The 19,644-nt window shown below is 37.7% G+C and overlaps 1 protein-coding gene across 5 annotated transcripts in view; it reads left to right on the plus strand.

The window, feature by feature from the left end:
* Positions 1-19,644, plus strand: part of uckl1b (uridine-cytidine kinase 1-like 1b) — a 32,972-nt gene that overhangs the window by 12,035 nt on the left and 1,293 nt on the right. For 2 of the 5 annotated variants that reach the window (XM_056235299.1, XM_056235301.1), the window contains exons 2-14: positions 2,069-2,262; positions 2,593-2,699; positions 4,771-4,941; positions 5,329-5,400; positions 5,479-5,668; positions 5,954-6,015; positions 7,366-7,382; positions 12,668-12,766; positions 14,259-14,352; positions 14,738-14,800; positions 14,973-15,095; positions 17,228-17,335; positions 18,763-18,919. In XM_056235299.1, coding sequence (XP_056091274.1) covers positions 2,069-2,262; positions 2,593-2,699; positions 4,771-4,941; positions 5,329-5,400; positions 5,479-5,668; positions 5,954-6,015; positions 7,366-7,382; positions 12,668-12,766; positions 14,259-14,352; positions 14,738-14,800; positions 14,973-15,095; positions 17,228-17,335; positions 18,763-18,919 — 1,457 coding nt within the window. Of the gene's footprint in view, positions 1-678; positions 866-2,068; positions 2,263-2,592; positions 2,700-4,770; positions 4,942-5,328; positions 5,401-5,478; positions 5,669-5,953; positions 6,016-7,365; positions 7,383-11,729; positions 11,750-12,667; positions 12,767-14,258; positions 14,353-14,737; positions 14,801-14,972; positions 15,096-17,227; positions 17,336-18,762; positions 18,920-19,644 lie in introns of those variants that run through there. The other 3 variants (XM_056235298.1, XM_056235300.1, XM_056235302.1) reach the window with 2 other exon arrangements.

Raw genomic sequence — 19,644 nt, forward strand, 5'->3', positions numbered from 1 at the left:
TGAGAGTAAAGAAACATTCGTTTTCAGTTTCAGTTCACAGTAAATGCTACTCTGCAATTGCTGCGTGTTTGAGACATTCGAGTTTGCACACACACACACTCTGTCTAAAATAGCTTTGTTAATGTTGTTCTTGTCGTCACACTCTGTTATGAATTACATGGCTCGTGTACATTAGCCTGTTTTCAATCCAAAATGGTGAAATTTGACCAAGTAGAGTAGTTTGCATCGCTTGACATTACTGTCATTTATCATTTCTATCCTAAAACTGTTGTAAGTAGCTAAACATAGTTTAGACCCTTTATAGTTTTGAATGATGTATAACTCAAAAATGATTGAGTATTTTAAGTTCTTTGTGATCACGCCGTATTTTTGAAGTGCCCACAATAATATGGGCTCTTTAATAGTCCACATGGCTAGTGCTAAACAGATTAAAGTTTTTCACCACCATTCACTTTCTTTGTACAGATACTTCACTGTATAGAAGAAAGTCGTATAGTAAATGATTAGTCACTTTATCATTTCCTTTAAGAGAAAGACTTTGACAGACTGGTTTGCGGTTTCTGAAAAAATGCCAGGGCAGAGTCCACTGTTTGCCATCTTATCTCTTAACACGGCCTCATATTGTAGCAGGGCTTTATTCTAGTTTTACCAGTTATAGTTGCACATGTGAAGTAGACTTTGTTTTCCGAGGTATGAAAGCCTGTTTAGGGATTACGCGGTCGTGCGTAACTTGATCTGACTGGCTTTTTTATACAAACATGATGTTTAGTTGAGAGTAGGTACTAGGTAGCATTTGTTTCTTTTACTTAATGGACAAGTACATGGACTCATCTTTTAAGGACATCTTGCTTTCTCGCCTGCTTCAGTAAGTATTTTTCTCTCAAATTGATTTTTTTTTTGCTGCTTATGAGCTGCACAGCTCTCACTGCAGTGAGTCTCTTGTAGGCGTCCATCAATTTTACCTTGTATCTCTTTTGTTTATTCGTGACTCATCAGTCTTTCCAGAAATGCTTTTAGAAACCAATGCTTTCCAGCATTCAAAAAACCAGAGCATGTTTTCATCAAACTAAATGCACCATTAGCATAGTTGGCTTATGCATAATGACATTTTTAGTCTCACTTTATATAAATGGTAATTTTACAGTGTATTTATACCTAATAATTTGCATTTATGCATTTACTAGATGCTTTTATGTAAGCAGAACATATGCAGGAACATAAGCAATTTATCACAGAGCAATACTTGTTAGTAGTATTACTAATTATATTAGTAATGAACGTGTGTACATGTAAATATATACTCCAGTTTCTAGATTAGGCTGCTCTATGCACATGCAAGATCTCACGCTCGCTTTCCCTCTCTGCCGTGCGCGCGCTACGCGGTTTGGAGCACAGTCTCTGTCTCGCATGCGCGCTCGCTCTAGATCCCTGGAAATTTTAACTAATTTGCGGCATAGCTAGTCGATCACTAGTGGCTCAACAGGTTGATCTATAGATAAAATCATCTTTCAGGCATTTGACCGACCAGGTTGACACTTCAGCGTGAGAAAGGATGGGTGTGAGCGTGTGAAACCAATCAAATGTGTCTCACGGCCAATGCGTGAGAGTTGGCAGCTCTGAGGATTTGTTTTGAACTCAAACTAGTTGATCAAAATGAGGTCAGTTGCTTAGTTTGAGTTCAACTGTTATAACATTCATTAGACATGACAACACGATATTCCAGTTATCTCCGTTTCATTGATCACGATGATGTGCTACATTTACAGCTAACACGTTTGCTGAGTAATATGGGGTTGTTGTTTTTCCCAGAGGTTGCAACATGCCACAAATTTTATGATACCACCGTTATCAGATCTTGAGATATTTTCCTCATTGAAATAGATAGAGCTGTATGCCCTGTTACCCACATAGTTAAAGCTAGTAAATAGTTAAAGGGGCGTTAACCGTGATGGCCACCGAGTGAACTGGGGTCTTTGTACAGCTTGTGATCAGGAAGTCAGAATTCACACAGGAAACGGCAGGAAGAGGCTTCTCTTGTTCACTGTATCTTATTTCCTCTTTTCAACAGTGGCGGTGGCGAAGGCTCTCTGGACAGGCTCCTCCCCTCCGTCAACACCGGCCTGTCGCCACGGAAACGATCCACCAGCCAGTGCAAATCCGAGCCTCCGCTGCTGCGGACCAGTAAGAGGACCATCTACACAGCCGGACGCCCACCCTGGTACAATGAGCACGGGACCCAGTCCAAAGAAGCTTTTGTTATTGGTCGGTATAGTAAAGCGTTCCAGGGAAAAAAACATCAGTAGGGCTTTTCACGCTGTGCTTAACCCTGGGTTGTTGCGCTTTAAACCCTGCTTTTAACACCGGGTGAAGGAGCGTTCACAGTTGTAATTTAGTAGCGGGTTAGTGCCGCATTTTACCCGGGGTTAGGACCCCTTTTGCGCTGTTAACCCCGCATTGCAATGCTAAACTTGCAATACCCAAGGTTTAATGACCCAGGGTTAACTAGATCAAGTGTGAAAATCCCTATTGTTAACTCATACACCATCGTCGACCATCGTCACATGTCAAATGACTGGTCTTTTTTACCCATAGGGCTTTGTGGAGGCAGCGCCTCAGGCAAAACAACAGTTGCTCGTAAAATTATCGAGGCTTTGGATGTTCCTTGGGTCGTTCTTCTCTCAATGGATTCCTTCTACAAGGTAACGCCGTCATCTCATTGTATATCTCTCGCACGTTAAACGCTCATGCTACCTACTACAGATATTAGTGACATGTTTTCTGGGAAATCACACCCATATATCTGTGACAGCCCTAAGCTCTGTACACAGCAATAAGTCATTTTGGGGAGTGGCCTTTTTTCTTTTTTTTTTTTACAATAAGAAACGGCTGTCTCTCTGGCTGTGACTTATTTTGAGTGTTTGTGTTCGCTGACATGTCTTTTGTGGGCAGGGTTTAGGAGAGAGGGCTTATGTTTGAAGCAAACCAAACTACAGAGATTAGCAATATGGCTGAAAATTGCTCACTTACGATTTTCCATGGCAAACCTGAAGTTATCATACAGTACATGAAAAACTGACCCGAATGTGGTCCAAAACCAATGGTTTGTTTGATATAATCCATTAAGTGTTTCAGGCTTCACGGCACACTGAGGAATCTCAGAGTAAACGCCTCTCAGATCCTCTCACGTCTGCCAGAGGAACATCTCAGGTGTGCTGCCGAGAAACTCAACCATCTTTACAGCCGTAAGCAGTCCAGCATTAAAACACAAGCCGTTATGTGTTAATGACGTTTGAGTAAGCTGTGTTAAACAGTCAGGAATGCGAATGAGCCTGTCAGGTGGATCACAGCAGATATGCTAGACTAGTTAGGCATTCGTTTAAATGGTTTACCAGCTGTTCTCGCAAATCTGAAGAGAAATCATTACATTTTGTATGAGAGAAAAAGGCCAAATAACACAGCGAAGGAAGTAAGTGTCCTGCGAGTGTGTGTGTATGTGTACCTGTGTGTAAATGTTCCTCCTAAATTTAGTTCAGCTGGCCTTAGCCGTGTGTCCATCGAGAGGAGGGGGGTAATAATACCACGCACTTCATTTACTCCGTAGTCTGGCACCGTCTCTGCATGCTGGGTGGCAAATACGAGAATATATCCTTCCAGGAAGAATGGAGGTGTTTTGCGAATGTTCTCTTGTCTGGAGAATACTACTTAATGCAACTCGTATACAGATAGTTCATGCTAGGATTAATGTATTTAATTATAATTAAATACAGGGTTCATGGAAAAATCAGGCAGTTAAAAATTTTGGGAATTAGTAGTGTTTTAAAAAGTCCTGGAAGTTGCAACTTTTTTATTGCCTTCACAATTTTTAGCCATTCTTTACAAAATTATTTATGAAAATGTAAAAATCCTTATTTTGAAAATCCAAAATGACTGGGAAAAATCATGGAAATGTATTAGTCAAAAGGTGTGAGAGCAGTCAGTGTCTATTATTTCTATTATTTTAAGTCTGTACATCTGCTTTATTAGTAATATAATGCACTACACTACAATTTTTCTATGTTTTAAAAAGTATTTTATGCTCACCAAGGTTGCATTTATTTAATCAAAAATACAGTAAAAACTGTAATATTATCAAATATAATTACAATTTAAAAAAAGCTTTTCTTTTTAAATTTTATTTAATTTTTTTTAATTTATTCCTGTGATCAAAGCTGAATTTATATCATCATTACTCCAGTCGTCAGTGTCACATGACCCTTCAGAAATCATTCTATCATGATTTTATGCACAAGATTTTTTGTTGTTGCATTATTCCAGGATTCTTTGATACAGCATTTATTTGAAATGGAAATATCTTGTTTATAAATGTCTTTACTTAATGCTAAGCAATCGTTAAATGTCACTTTCGATAACAATATTTAACTTTTTTTTATTTTTTTAATGAATATTTATTAGATTGCTTTTTGCTGTCATTATATTGGAGTATTAAGCCTCTCATGGTTGTGTGTTACAGCGATTTTACCATAGTTTACCCCTTTGCGTCATGTCTAACCTGTGGTAAAAGCACTGTAATGCACACTCATGACTTAAGTTGTAGCATTTACTAAATGCAGCAAGTGCAATGGCTGGCTCAAGGACAGATCACCCCTTGTCTGGTTCGAACCTGCTACCTTTCGGTTATCAGCCTTGGTCTGGAAGCACACCGCTGGCAGATATGTGAGCTGAAGTCAGAGGTGTAACCTTGGAGCGTCTGTTGTGACGTGTTTCCTGCAGGTTCTGACGGCCGAACAGCAGCTGCTGGCCGCTAATAACGATTACAACTTTGACCATCCAGACGCCTTTGATTTCAGCCTGCTGGTGCACACACTCCGCAAACTCAAGCAGGGCAAGAGTGTGAAGATCCCAGTGTATGACTTCACCACGCACGGACGGCAGAAAGAATGGGTGAGTGCCAACAGGTGATCGCGTGGAAACACCCGGCTTTGACCTCCCTCATTTTTCTACACTGATTTGCCTGAAAAGTGTCAGGTTTATGTAAATGATCACTTTTGGGAAAACTGCTTCATGGATTTAAAATGGCTTAACTACAAGCAAGATACCTTGTGAAAAAGTGGCCAACTGCATTATTAATCAACTTTTTTGTAATATGCCGAAAAGCGCTTAAAATACAGTTGAAGTTCTCCATATTAAATGTTGCTGGTGGTTTACCTTTTCTCTACTAGAAGCACACTTAAACACCATTTATTTTTCCCAAGTACATAAAATAATTATACATAGAATACCTAGTATATTTTATTGCTTGACTTTTAATGAGTGTTTATCTGTTTGCAGAAAACGGTGTATGGGGCCAGTGTGATTATATTTGAGGGCATCATGTCTTTTGCAGATAAAGAGCTGCTGAAGGTAAACAACTGTCTTTCATAATGATATTTGCCAGCTTCTCACTGAGCTGATCCGGAGCATCATCCGTCTGTTTCTCAGCTGCTGGACATGAAGATCTTTGTGGACACCGATTCTGACATCCGGCTGGTACGGAGGCTCAGGAGGGACATCACAGAGCGAGGCCGCGACATTGAGGGAGTCATCAAGCAGTACAACAAGTTTGTGAAGCCAGCCTTTGAACAATACATCGAGCCCACGATGAGACTGGCAGATATTGTGGTGCCACGTGGTGAGTGAGGCATTCAGAATGAGCCATTACTCTAAAACAATCTAATATAGTATATACCGTAGTGTGTTATTAAAAAAATACTTATTTAGTTAGTTATTTAGTATACAAATGCAGTGTACACTGCATTATGGTATTAATTTCTACCATTGGAGAAAGCGTAACGGCCGACTTGGATCACGTACATCCATGAAAAATGCTTATGCTTTTTTTGATGACCTTGAAGGCTTGCATTAAAGCAGCTGTGTTAGTGATGTTGATTTTGATTCCTGTGCTTATCTCCTGTAGGTGGCGGCAACATGGTGGCCATTGATCTCATAGTGCAGCATGTGCACAGTCAGCTGGAGGAGGTAAGCACAGCACACATATTGAAAATGTTCATATTTAGCATTTAAAAGCAATCGAAGATACTGGGTAGATGATGGTCCCAATCTGATGCACCATTTCATCATGGTCATGATTTTCAGGTGTAATACCGCCCCCTTGTGGATGATATAATTGACTCATAAACTAACTGTAGAGCAGTGCTTCCAAAAAATATATTTTCCACAAAATTTTCAGACCCCCTTTTCAACACGAGAGACATTTTCTTCACACTGTATGAGTTGCAGTCTGACGCGTTTTTCTGCACCCTTTTGACTGACAGGATATAATCTGCCCTGATCATCGGCCGATAGCCAATAGTGAACATAATTGCTTTTATCCGCCGATACCATAGGTGCATCTCTAATTTTAAGTTATTCCCCCAATATTGCAATAAATTTCAAAAATCTAAACTTAATTTCTTAATCTTTGTGAGATATTCACAAATATATCCTGTATAGACCTTATTCACAGCAGCGCCGTCTTTGATTTTTAACGGGAATGAATGAAAGCGAGGCTGTGAGGGATAGACATGCATCTCTTCAGTGGGTTGCACTGTTATTTCATGTGTTTATGATTGTTCTGCTGAAGAAACACTGCAAAATAAATATCTTTCCAAGAAAATTCAGTAGGCAAAAAACTCCAGACAACATGAGCTGTATAAAATAAGTGATCTCTGGAGCTTTATACAGCATTTTACATTGAAAACATGGTAAGTTTATCCCTCACAGCCTCGTCTTCATGCCTGTCATGGCGCTGTTCTGAATAAGGTCCATAATTCAGGAATAAACAGCCTGTCTTCATCGTCTCCTCCTAAATGTTTTTTTCTGTGATATATTAGAGAGATACTCTGTGCGCGCTTCCTCATGAGAAGCAGTTTAGTTAACGCTTGTGCGTTTTGGATTTGGGAATGCTTTGTAGTGGACTAATATTTGACATGTCATGTGGTTTGCATCACTGACTGAAATTATGTTCCTCATTTTCAGGCCTAGAGGGATCTGTATTTTCCACAAAAATCCGAACAGTCGCCCCTTCATAAACTTCTAGACATTTCCTGGCCTTTGCCTGTTTGTTTGTTGAATATGTTTGATCAATTTGATTATTCTTTCACCTATCAATAGGAATGTAATATACTCAGCTCCCTGAATCTACTCCATAGAATCCCACAGATTTCCTCCTAAAAATCAGCAAAACAAAGTCACAGAATCTCTGTGGGCCTGTTCATTTTCTGTAATACTGGTGTGACACGTTTTGTTTGGCCTTGCTTCCTCACCGCACTGGATTATTCTCTCCATTTCTGCCCCCCCTCTCCCCCATCCCCCCCTGCGGTGGCACAGCGTGAACTCAGCGTCAGGTAGAGTAGCACTGCTCATCGTCTTCTCACTTCCTGCACTGAAGTTTCCCCTCAGCACTGATCTGGGCTTAGACCTGTCAATCAAATTCACAAATGATAATGATATTCAGAGTATTACTAATGCAGAAACACACTGGCCTTAGATCAGTCCACGGGGGACACTTATACAGCCTCTTATAACTGTCCCCCTCCCAGCACGATGGGATCGTCCTCCTCCTGAGCTCTGCTGCACTTCCTGTAGGGACCAAAAGAGGGCAGTGTCTCTTTAAGCTGACTACTAATTGTCAAATTGGCCATTATGGGCAGTGGTGTGGGTCAGGTTTCAAATAATAAATCAAATCATTTTAAATATCATGAAAACACATCTGTGATATTTCACCCTAAAATCCCCAAATTATATTATTTTTAATTTCAATTGAATTAGTTAATATTATTTATATACTAGTATAGTATTTAATAATTTAAAAAAAAAAAATTTATATTTATATTTTTAGTTAAATTTGAGCAATTTTGATGGGAACTTTTTCTTGCTTTTAATTAGTTTTGAGTTTAGTAAAAAAAAAAAAAAACTTTAGTTTGGTACATGTTTGATATTTAAATTGAAAAAAAAAGAATGAAATAAAATACAAATTACATTTAAGTAAAATATTTATTTTTATACTTAATATAATTTGTATTTTATTTCATTCTTTTTTTTTTTAAATGTTAGATTTAGTAATTTTTGTACTTGGTTCATATTTATTATTTAATATTCAACTATAAAAAAATAACAAATATTTAATTATTTGTATTTTATTTTTTATTTTTAATAATTTTAGTACGTAGATTTATTCATCTGCCAAGGCAACCTTTTATTTATTTATTTTAGCTTGTGTTTTTCATGCAACATATATATTTTATTTACACTTTTTCAATTACTGAAAGTATTTTTTTATTTTAGCAACAACACTGATTTAGTTTAGAATGTAATATTTTAGTTGAGTATAATTTTTATATTTACATTTTTATATTTAATTTGTACATTTTCATTTGGGGGTGAAATATGAGCCAGTAGTGTTCATGACCGGTTTTATGAGATTTACACAAATAAATGTTATTTTTGTATCAAAGTAATAGTAATAACAGGGCTCAGCTTTATTAACAGATACTGACCCACACTCATATATTCCCAGCTATGATGTTTGAGGAACCAGCACTGATCAGTCTGGTAATGAGCGGCAGTAAAGCATCATGGGATGGATGCCTCATGATATGATATAAGATGGGAGGATAGATGCTTTGTGCTGCAGTCAGGAGGGAGGCAGATACCTTCGGTTTTTTTCATCCTTGAGTGCTTTACAGCAGACACACTCCTTGCATGCTGTGTCTAAAAATATGTGGCTGTCTTCCTCCCCTTGACCTCTCTTTCTCTTACTTTCTCATGCTTTCTTTCTTTCCCCCCTCTCTCTCTCTCACTCTCTCTCTGTTCTCTGTAGCTATTGTTGAACACGGCGTCTCGCACGCAGTAAAGTTTCCTATGTCTACTACAAAGAGTTTAATTTTTCCGTTGGGCTAGAAACAACAGCAGATGAGTGTGTGTGAGAGAGAGAGAGAGACAGAGTAGAGGAAGAGAGAGAGAGAGGAACATGAGGAAGTACAGCCCCCGACACAGGATGTAGCAGACCTTTGTGTCAGTGAGAGTGAATGAGAGGATGACAGCTACAACAGGACCCACAGCAAAACTGACATTTTTCTCAAAAAAGATCAAAAACAGAAAGATGCATTTGCATGGCACTGTCAGCACTTTCACAGCTCAAAGAAGAGGTTCACGCAAACCAAAAAAAAAAACCATTTTATTCACTCTAAACTCTATCACGATTTCTCATGCCACAATTCTATACGCCGTGATGCATTACACTATCATAATTATATCGTCATTGAAAGTGAGAGAGAGGAAGGAATCTGCAATATCTGTTTAATCTCTCTAATGCAGATCCCGTCACGTCACATCACTACACCAGTTTAAGAGCTCACACAAACGACTTCTCAAATATCACTTGTGTTTGCGTATGTTTAAATGTGGTGTGTAAATGGGACAGTTCAACCACTAATGAAGCTTCTGTCATCGTTTACTCACCCTCGCGTCGATACTAACACAGACTTGTGTCTTTGTGACGCAAATGAAGATATGTTTAATATTCTCTCATCATTTTTTGTCCATCCGTTGAATGTCCACAAAACCAAAATTTTCACACTTTTAAAAAATGAAAATAGTCCATATGAACTGAGTGGTGTAATCGAAGTATTCTGAAGAGACACAAGTGCTTTATATGATGAATAGATTTAAAGCTACAATATGTAAGATTTTTTTATTAAAATATCCAAAAATCACTTGCACAGTGTGATACATGTCCTGCAGTTGTGTACTTACTGTTCATTGTCACCTGTCAATGACGTAATGTCCGCGTCATCCCTGGTTTCCGCTCACGCTGTTGTTGTTTCGTTCAAACATTATGGATCATGGCAAGCAGACTTTGGGACAAAAGGAAAACTAAAACTATGATCAATATCAGCGTGGCGTTTTCGAGATGCCGAGAGCTTCACGTCCGTGACAAACTTCGACTTGACGAGACGCCGCTCTTGCATGTGCTTTATTAGACAGGTGTGCAAATGTACATAAAACTAATCAATGTTATATAGCTCGACATGATGAAATGTTAGAATATGGTCAGTATGTTATTCTAATGTTGATCTAGCTTACTGCTAGTCCACAGTCAACAAACTAACACATAGAATAACATTATAACTTTCAACACACTCAAATGCAGTTTAGTGTGATAGTGTAACGCTAAACCAAGTGAAGCAGCGCTGCGTTACCTCACAAGCTTCATTTGTCTAATAAACTGACCTGTGTGTAGTAAATAGAGCGCACAAAATATGGTAAATGGCAGTTAAAACTGTGCTTGCTTGTTCAAATGCAGTTTTCATTTTGGGGTTAATTTCATAAACGAAATCTATGACAAAAAATGTTCATCGACAACCTTTTTTTTAATACGAGACGATGACGAGGTCATTAAACTATAACTGTGACTATATCAACATGCAAAAAAAAAAAAGATGAGACTAAAATGTGGTAAAAAAAATTTAATAAAACTTTACCAAAATCTTTCTTTGTTTTTGTTGGAAAAAAAGAGACAAAATGGTACTGACTGCTGTAGTGATGCACTGTAATAAATCTAAACATGAATCTCCACTATATTGTCTGCAATTGTGGTTGTGGAATAAATTGACCTAATGGACCTAACAAAACAGTATTTTTTGCAGTCGTTTTAATAGAAAAAAACATGTAAGAATTACTATTAGGAATTCTGTTTTAATAATATTTTAGAAGTTAAACATTTTCGAGAGACGTTTCTTGTTTTACCAGTTTTCATAATGTAGAGTGTGTTAATATACAGTACATGGTAACTAGCCTATAATGAATCCGTACACTAGATGAGGTAAAATAAACCATCCGTATGAGTTTGTGTTTACAGGAGAAAGTAGAATAAAGTGAAGATGAAATGTAAGACGAAAGATGACTAATCGTGGTGATTTCTGTGGTTGTGGCTCCTAAACGGTGTTCCTACGTCGTACAGCGAGAGAGGTTCAGAGACGGCCGTTGTCATGTCAAAGATATCCTGCGATCATTTTCTGACAGTGGCAGAAGGTTAGCAAGATCATCTCACAGTGTGTTTGCTGCTATCACCTACGTTTACTGACTAACCAATAAAAATGCAACATGAAATGGCACATTGATCAACGCGACATGGCGCTAAAGCTTAAAACTACTTTCCTCGAGATCCATTTGCAAAATCGCCATGCCAAGTTGGCCTCTTTTCTCTAGCCATGACCTCAGTCATATACTCCTCTTTCGCTTCCTATTTTTTTAAGTGCACATGAAAACCACAATTATCAAAGTGCGATTCATCTTGCTCTATTTGTTTACCACTAGTGCTATTAACACTATTTTTGGGTGAACTGTCCCTTTAAGACAAGGTCAATGACATCAGAATTCATTGGTTCCGTTACTGATCGCCATTGACGTCAAACCCGTCGTATTTGAACATTCGTGAGAGACTAAGATTTCCATCAGTTGGCCACAAAAAGGCTTCAAAAGACTTTTATTACATAAAATGTGTGTTGATGCCGCTAGAAGCTGGTTTACCCACAGAAGGGCTGATGGCAGCTGTCACGCTCTTGTGCCACTCGGAGTCATGTGACCACCTCATCCTCCTTCACCTGATAGTGTGTGTGACGTCTCTTTTCTTTTCCCTCTCTTCCTGTTGTCATTGTCTGTTTTTCTGTTGTTTGTCACTTCCCCCACAGAGAAAGCTCCGCTGGGATATGTGAGGAGATTTGCTTATGATTTTAGTTTTGTTTTTTGTTTTTATTAGTTTTTGCTGTTGGATTTACAAACCAAAAGTAGAATAAAAAAGGGATCTTGGTGTGATTTTCAAAGACTGCATATTGTCTGCATATGTATTAACGAAGCAGTGAATTACATGTAAAACCATTACATGAATGTTCTGCGTGATTTGTTGACAGGATGCAGTCTTTGACACGACTGCTTGTGAAATCATAGGATGCTCCCAATAGAGACTGACCTACCCAGAGCTCATAAAGCTTTCTAACACGCGTGATTAACGAATCCTTAATGTAAGAGTGTACAGTGGCTTCAAAAAGTATTTGAACACTTAATCCACATGTATGAATGTTTGGGGTCGGTTTGAATGTTTTATGTTTTTGAAAGAAGTATAGAGCATACAAGTGTTCATTTCTTTCAAAAAGAAAAAAGAAAATTCTTACCGACCTCAAACGTTTGAGCGATAGTGTATCAAACCAGAAACGACAGCACAGGGACACTTTACGAACAAATCCTTTCACAAAAAGAGACTTTTAAAAAAGTTAGACGGATGCATTGTTCAGAATGAAGACCAAAAGTGTCAGTGTACGTTTTGGAGCCACCATATAGCTGTCTTTATTTATGACAGAAACACTAACTCATAAATGGGTCAGCTTTTTCATTTGGAGGTTGTCCTTTGGTTTTCTCTGTTATATAAAAATGCTTTATGCTTATAATTCCTGGCTTGGTGCTCTCCTCTAACATGAATGTATTGTTTGAATGATCGGCGTTTGGGTGAAACTAGTAACTGGTGTGTGAGCATGTGTCTGCGTTTGAATGAACACACACTGCTGTTCACGCCACTGTGCTGACATCTTCCTGTCTGTGTGTGTGTGTGTGTGTGTGTGTGTGATGGTAACAGGGCGGCACTAGCGTCGGCCCATCAGGCGCAGCCTCTTCCTCAGACTCTCAGTGTCCTGGAGAACACACCGCAGGTCCGCGGCATGCACACCATCATCAGGTCAGACACACACACACGCCTTTGCTGTGACGCGTGGAAAGTCCATTGTGTAAAACTGGCCCAAACTTCCCGAATAACTGTACAGCATCTCTTATGTGCCAGTGTCTAGTAGTAACATAATTAACAAACTATTTAATGCATTTAGTTCATATTTATTTGAGGTTTTGCTTCTAAACCCAGGTTTTACATTAGATATTCATGTGATGACACAACACAGTACTAAAGTGTGTGTTGTACAAAAGATATCCCCAACAATATGGCGGATTATGAACATGACACAGGCTGAAATGGGAAAATGTTCAATTTTTCAAATGTGAACGACAGCAGAAGGAAACGTCACCGCGTCTGCTGTAGTCGATTGTAGGTCTTTTTGTTTGGCAGTTTTTGTTGTTTTTTGTTTATTTTTTTGTCTTGTAGTTTTTTTTGTTTAGTTTTTTTTTTGTAGTTTGTTTCTATTTTTAATTTTGAGTTTTTTTTGTATGTGATTATTATTATTATTTTTGTTGTGTAGGTTTTTTTGTGTGTGTTTTGTAGTTTGTTTAGGTTTTTTTGTTGAAGGTGGGTTTTTTTTATGTTTTTTTTATCAGTTTTAGTTTTGTAGTTTGTTTTATTTTATTTTTTAGTTTAGTTTTCTGTATTTTATTCAGGGTATCCGCGGGGTCTTGAAAAGTATTAAAAGGTGATAAATCAATTTTGGGAAAATTAAGACCCTTAAAAAGTATTAAAAAGTCTTATCACTGCTTTATAAAGTCTTACATTTTGAAAGTATTTTTTCTGAATTAGCTGTCCAACAGTTTGAGTCCCAAAAACATCGTAAAAGTGTGTGAATTTAGTCATTTTTATTAAAAAAAAAACTTTGCTTTGATTTACTATCCCAGCCTATTTGATTTTTTTTTTTTTTTTCTATCAGAGTGGTCTATAGTCTATCACAAACTAAAACTGTTAAGTTAAAAGTATCACTGATGTAAATGGTTACAGCTTGAAGTGGCGGTGCGGTATTAAAAAATATTGAGAGGGTCTTGAAAAAGTCTTGAAAAGGTATTAAAATTAACTTCAAGATTCCTGCATATACCCTGTTTATTACACCTGTGCCCCATACTTGTGGCAAATGTCCCTCCTCATACTCCCATCAGCCAACTACCAACATCAAGTAGCAGAAGCCAGGGGCTGAAATGTTTTGAACTTTCATTTAGAAAGTGTCTTCATTGCTTGTGTCAAACTGTGTGTGGTTATCCCAGGCTATGACTAACGGCTATTGCATATTTAAAAAGCGGCAGGGCCTACAATATGTCCCGTCTATGACAGTTAGGAAAATTGCGATTTTTCCATCCATTTTATGTTTCAAATGCCCCGTTTAACCATGTTAGACCATGATATCCAGTAAAACTGTGACGTAATAATTATAAATAAATAGGATGTCTCCCATTTTAACAACTCAAACACACTTTAAAATGTACTTTTTGAATCTGATTATAAGTGGTTTTGTCATCAGAAATAAAGAGACCAGTCGAGACGAGTTCATCTTCTACTCCAAGAGGTTGATGCGGCTCCTCATCGAGAGAGCGCTGTCCTTCCTTCCATCTCAGGTGAGAAAAGAGACACAGAGGAGGAGGGATTTCTGGGGAATTTTTTAGATCAACCTAATGATGGCACACGAACGGATTTGAGTGTGTGGGCATGGAGGCCTCGTCTTGAACGTGGAAACTTGGCTTACTTGTCCACCGCAGTGGAAATTCAGACTAACACACACAACATGAGAGAAATCGTCTTATCAACAAGCAGGAGCAGCAGCGACACAGCGACCTTTACACTTAAAACGCTCACAGGAGAACTGCAGTCAACTAGTGAGCTTCATCATGCTGCTGACATTTTACTGTGGCTTCTAATCAGAGAGGAAGATCAGTTTAGCTACATTTGATATGCTTGGACAGAAAGCACTTGAGGTTACAGTTTGCCTGTTATCTGCTGCAGGTCCACATTGTTCAGACCCCACAAGGAGAGGATTACGAGGGCAGAACCTTCCACGGGAAGGGGGTAAGAAGACAATGTGCCTCTACATGCATTGACATGTCTTTTTTTGGGCGATCTCTTGGCAGTGCGGCCTAGTGCATGTGTTTGTTCTGGGGTTTTCTCTGTGTCGTTCTCTGTTGTATAGAAATGTTTAGGCCTTAAAAGGAAATCACACCCTTTTTTGTATTTTGAGCAGATTACGGGCGTGTCGATTCTCAGGGCGGGAGAGACCATGGAGCCCGCGCTCAGAGCCGTGTGCAAAGACGTCCGCATCGGCAAAATCCTCATCCAGACCAATCAGGACACAGGAGAGCCTGAGGTACCGCCCCTTTCTGCTGTTACTACCTCCAGCATTTACACAAATCAGATCAAGTGAGCAGAAAGTAGATTCAGTAGTAATTTATTTTCATTTTAAAGGAGTTTTGTTCAATTTCATCATCCGTAAAAAGAGCTACACATTTTGTGAGCCCTAAATGTCTCTTATTTTCGTGATACAGTATTTTGTGTCAGTACAATTTAAAGGTGTTTTATCATGTCGGTCTCTATTTTGCTGCCTTAAAGTGCGATGTGTTTAACTCTTAGGGTGGGTTGCACCAATAAGGACTAAATTAAGCAAAGTTCAAAGCCAATCAACGATTTGTTGATGGTTTTATTTTAAATCGAGTTGTTGCAGCACTTAATTTTAAACACAGATGAACAAATCAGGGATTAGAATTATAACCTGATGGATGATAAATAACTGCCATGATGGATTCGCCATTGTCATTACACAGCATCAATATTAATACTCCATTTCCTTGTTTATTGACCACCAGAAACTCCCTCTCTTTGACATTAGTAGTTCTTACCGATACAGGAAATAAACTTGTAAAATGTCGTTATAAACGGCCGTGACCGATCGTATATGAAAACATTGCGGCAGCACGTGCGGATTTCATTAGCCTGGAAATATTTTTACAGTATCAATTAATGGAGTAATATGGCAGCATAAAGAATAACAAAGCAACTGAGATGAGAAGAAACAAACCTAGCATGATTCGCAGAGTGACTTTCTCCACTCTTGACAGCGCCATCCTGTCCGTTTGATCGCCGCCCAGGCATGAGATACCACCACTAGCGCTTGCCTCATCATCACCCCTGCCGTTACATCCTAAATATATTCCTCTCTTCTTTTCTTTGTCCGGCACCAAGATGAGTGACGGATCCGCATAGCAGGCGTAAGCGTACGGGCCGACGCGTTCCTCACACTGCGCTTTAATTTTCATTTTTATTTGTAATAATCTCTCTGAGACCTGACGGCATACCCACTCTTTCTGTCTTTGTACAATCAGCCACATATTTTAATTGTAGGTGCACTTTATTTTATATAAATCTTCTCACCTATGAGTTTGAAGTTATTCCTACCGGTAATTGAGATTTAAATCCGAGTTTAAAGTTATGGATCAAGTTGATTGCTTATTTTTAAAACAAGGTTTAAAGTTTGGTGCAACAGAATTATTGTATTAGGTAAACCTTGATTTAATCTAGGTTTAAGTTTAACCCTTATTGGTGCAACCCAACTTTATTTTTTTTTTGTCTCAATCAGTTAATTTTACTAATTTAAATCGTGCTTTATCTAAATTGTTTCGTAGTTAATATATTCAGTTTGAGGGAAGAAAACAAATGTGAAATTATTGGTTAATTGTGGAATATGTGTGTACAAATAAACGTGTGTGTACATATAAACGCAGTGAACAGAGGTCTGCAGAAGCAACTATATGATGCTGTGATGCAATTATTATTATTTTTTAGTACCACTCTTGTTATATATTCCCACTTCCTGACAGAACTGAAGTAGCACTTTATTTGGTTACACTTTATTTTACAGTACTTGTAATTAGTGTATGGGGAAATATAAGGTAACTACATGGGTTAGGGTTAGGTAGTACCTAGTTATAACCCAGTTATTGTAATTACTATACTATAATAAGTACATAGTATGTACATGGGAAACATTCATTCGTTTAAAGGCAGTGCTGCTGCATATCTGGGTCATATTTCACGCCAAATCATAAGAAAAAAATGTATTCTTTCTTTGCTTTAAGGAAAATGAAAATTTTCTCTTTTTTTAACATTGTTACAATAGCTGTAATTATAATTGTAATATTTGTAATTATGTAATTATAGTTGTAAAATTTGTAACATAGTTGTAACATTATATCGTCCTTCGTTTTGCATCATGTCTTAAATAAAAAATATAATTTTAAAAAGGTGTTTGAACATTTAAATAATCTCATGTAATCACTTGTTAATTTTGACAACCCTGTTTTGTTTTAATAAAAAAATATATATTTATATATGCATCATACACATACACATATAATGCATATGTGTGTGTGTGTATATATTAAATTGATTAACTATTTGAAACATAGTGGCGTTGTTTAAGTTGTCTTTAATGTTTTCATCCAGCTGCACTACTTGCGTCTACCCAAAGACATCGGCGAAGATCATGTGATCCTGATGGACTGCACTGTGTCCACTGGGGCGGCAGCCATGATGGCCATCAGAGTGTTGCTTGTAAGAGTGTATCTGAGCTCTTTCTCTCTCTCACACACACACACACACAGCTGCAGCAGCTCTAGCCGTGTAATGGAAGTGATGGTGTGCAATGGCACAGGCACACACGCCTACTCAAGCACCACATGTAGAGCGGCCCAGTTCGTTCGTTTGTCTGTGAGTGTAGGCGTAGCAGTGAAACCTCACTTATCTGACAGCGGCCGTAGAGCATGACATAACTTCACACAATCTCACATATTAATTCAACAGTTGATCCGAGGCTGAGCTGCTGTATTCGTGGCTGCTTTTGGCCCGGAAGAAACTTAAAACACACTTCTCATGCACTCACCAGCTTATATCATTTATCTACTAACACTGTGTATGCATTCATCACAAGAGATGCGTGATCTAAAAAGCCCTCCGCATCTGTAATGATGTATTAGGGCTGGGCGGTATGATGATATATATCGTTACCACGGTATATAATGTCCATCGTTAGAGATTTTGCTATATATTGCAGTATGTAAATATGTAGCACTATTGACACTTAAGAATGATAAAATGCATGAATGAGAATATAAAGATCGGGACGTGCTTGATGTTAAAAAGAGTTATAAGCGCAATATATCCTGAAAAAATCTCTGTGTGGTGCTCGTGCTGACTGGCACACTGCCAAAAGGGGATCGCGAACTTGGGACGTGCTCGATAAAAGTGTTAAGCACAATAAGCAGTGACACAGAGCCCAATGTGTTGCACAGAAAGCCATGGAGACACTGCATGCGATCATAAATTCAGTTCTCTTTCACGTCTTGTTGCGCTTGAATGGTCGAATACACACATAATCATGTCAAGATTCCCACCGTGTGGAGTATTCATGTAAACACAGCCGGTTATGTCTCAAGTGTATCGTATAATGGATCCGTGCATTTGGTCTTAAAGTGACAGCAGCCTAATAAACCCGCTGCTCTGTGTCATTAATGTGAATCAAACAAAAGAGAAAATAACTTACCGCTCTTGACTGAACAACTTTTTTTTTTGCTTTAATAAGAATCTTATTTTTTTTTAAAGAATTTTATATTTAATTCATACAGTGCAATTATGATATTTTAATTTTACATTTGATTATTACATTTCTGTACTAATTCTAACTACATGTTAAATAAACCTATTGCACCTGAAAAACTGAATTTTTGTTAAATTGTTTTTTGACCTATTGTTTGTAATTTTTTTCTTCTTTTAATAACAAAAATGAGATAAAATAACCCCAAATATATATATATCATAATATATATTGTTATAGTGAAATAAAATTTCTCATATCGTGAATATATTCTCATATCGCCCACCCCTATTATGATGTTTTTTTGGAAATAAAAGTCCGACTCCTTTGTCCTGCTAAGGCACTGTTGTTGTGTGTAAAATGCTTCACGCAGTGTGTGTGTGTGCAGGATCATGACGTCCAGGAGGAGAAGATCCTGCTGGTGTCTCTGCTGATGGCTGAGATGGGTGTGCATTCTGTGGCGTACGCCTTCCCTCAGGTCAAGATCATCACCACCGCCGTCGACAAGAAGGTCAACGACCTCTTCCACATCATCCCTGGCATAGGTGAGCCATTGCTTTATCTGCTTGACTGTGGCCTTTCCTCCTTTACGCCTTCAAGTTACGTTTACACAAACAGGCCGATCCCACAAAACCAGCCATATTTCACCCTAAATCATAAGAAGATACAAACTATACTTTGCTTAAAGACTTCTTTTTTTTAAGGTTTTTAGCAATGTGACATTTTTTTAATGACTTTTTAAATGAGTTTTTCATGACTCATATATTATTATATATATATTTTTATTTTATTTTTATTTTTTTTCAAAAAAGAAAGTCATATTTTTTTATTTAGCTAGGATGCATTAAATTTATAAAAAGTGCCAGGAAAGACATTTATAATGTTACAAAAGATTTCTATTGCAAATAAATGCTGTTTAACTTTACACACACACACACACACACACACATACATGTATGTATTATATTTGATATTTCAATTAAATGTATCAAAATAGTATTTGTTGTACTGTTTTTAATTGATTCTGTTTTAAACACAAAATCGAGTAAAAAAAAAAAATGACAGTAAAGAGAATCGGTAACACTTTACAATAAGGTTTTATTAGTTAACATTAGATAAATACATTTATTAACCTTAGTTAAAGTTCATTTCAACATTTACTAATACATCATTAAAATCAAAAGTTGTATTTATTTACATTAAGTCAATGCAGTGTGATCCAACATGAACATTTTTATTAGGTAACATTTAAGGTTATTAAATGCTGTCA

The sequence above is a fragment of the Rhinichthys klamathensis genome, unplaced genomic scaffold, assembly GCF_029890125.1.
Source record: "Rhinichthys klamathensis goyatoka isolate OS25496 unplaced genomic scaffold, OSU_Roscu_1.1 h1tg000419l_1, whole genome shotgun sequence".
Lineage (NCBI taxonomy): Eukaryota > Metazoa > Chordata > Actinopteri > Cypriniformes > Leuciscidae > Rhinichthys > Rhinichthys klamathensis.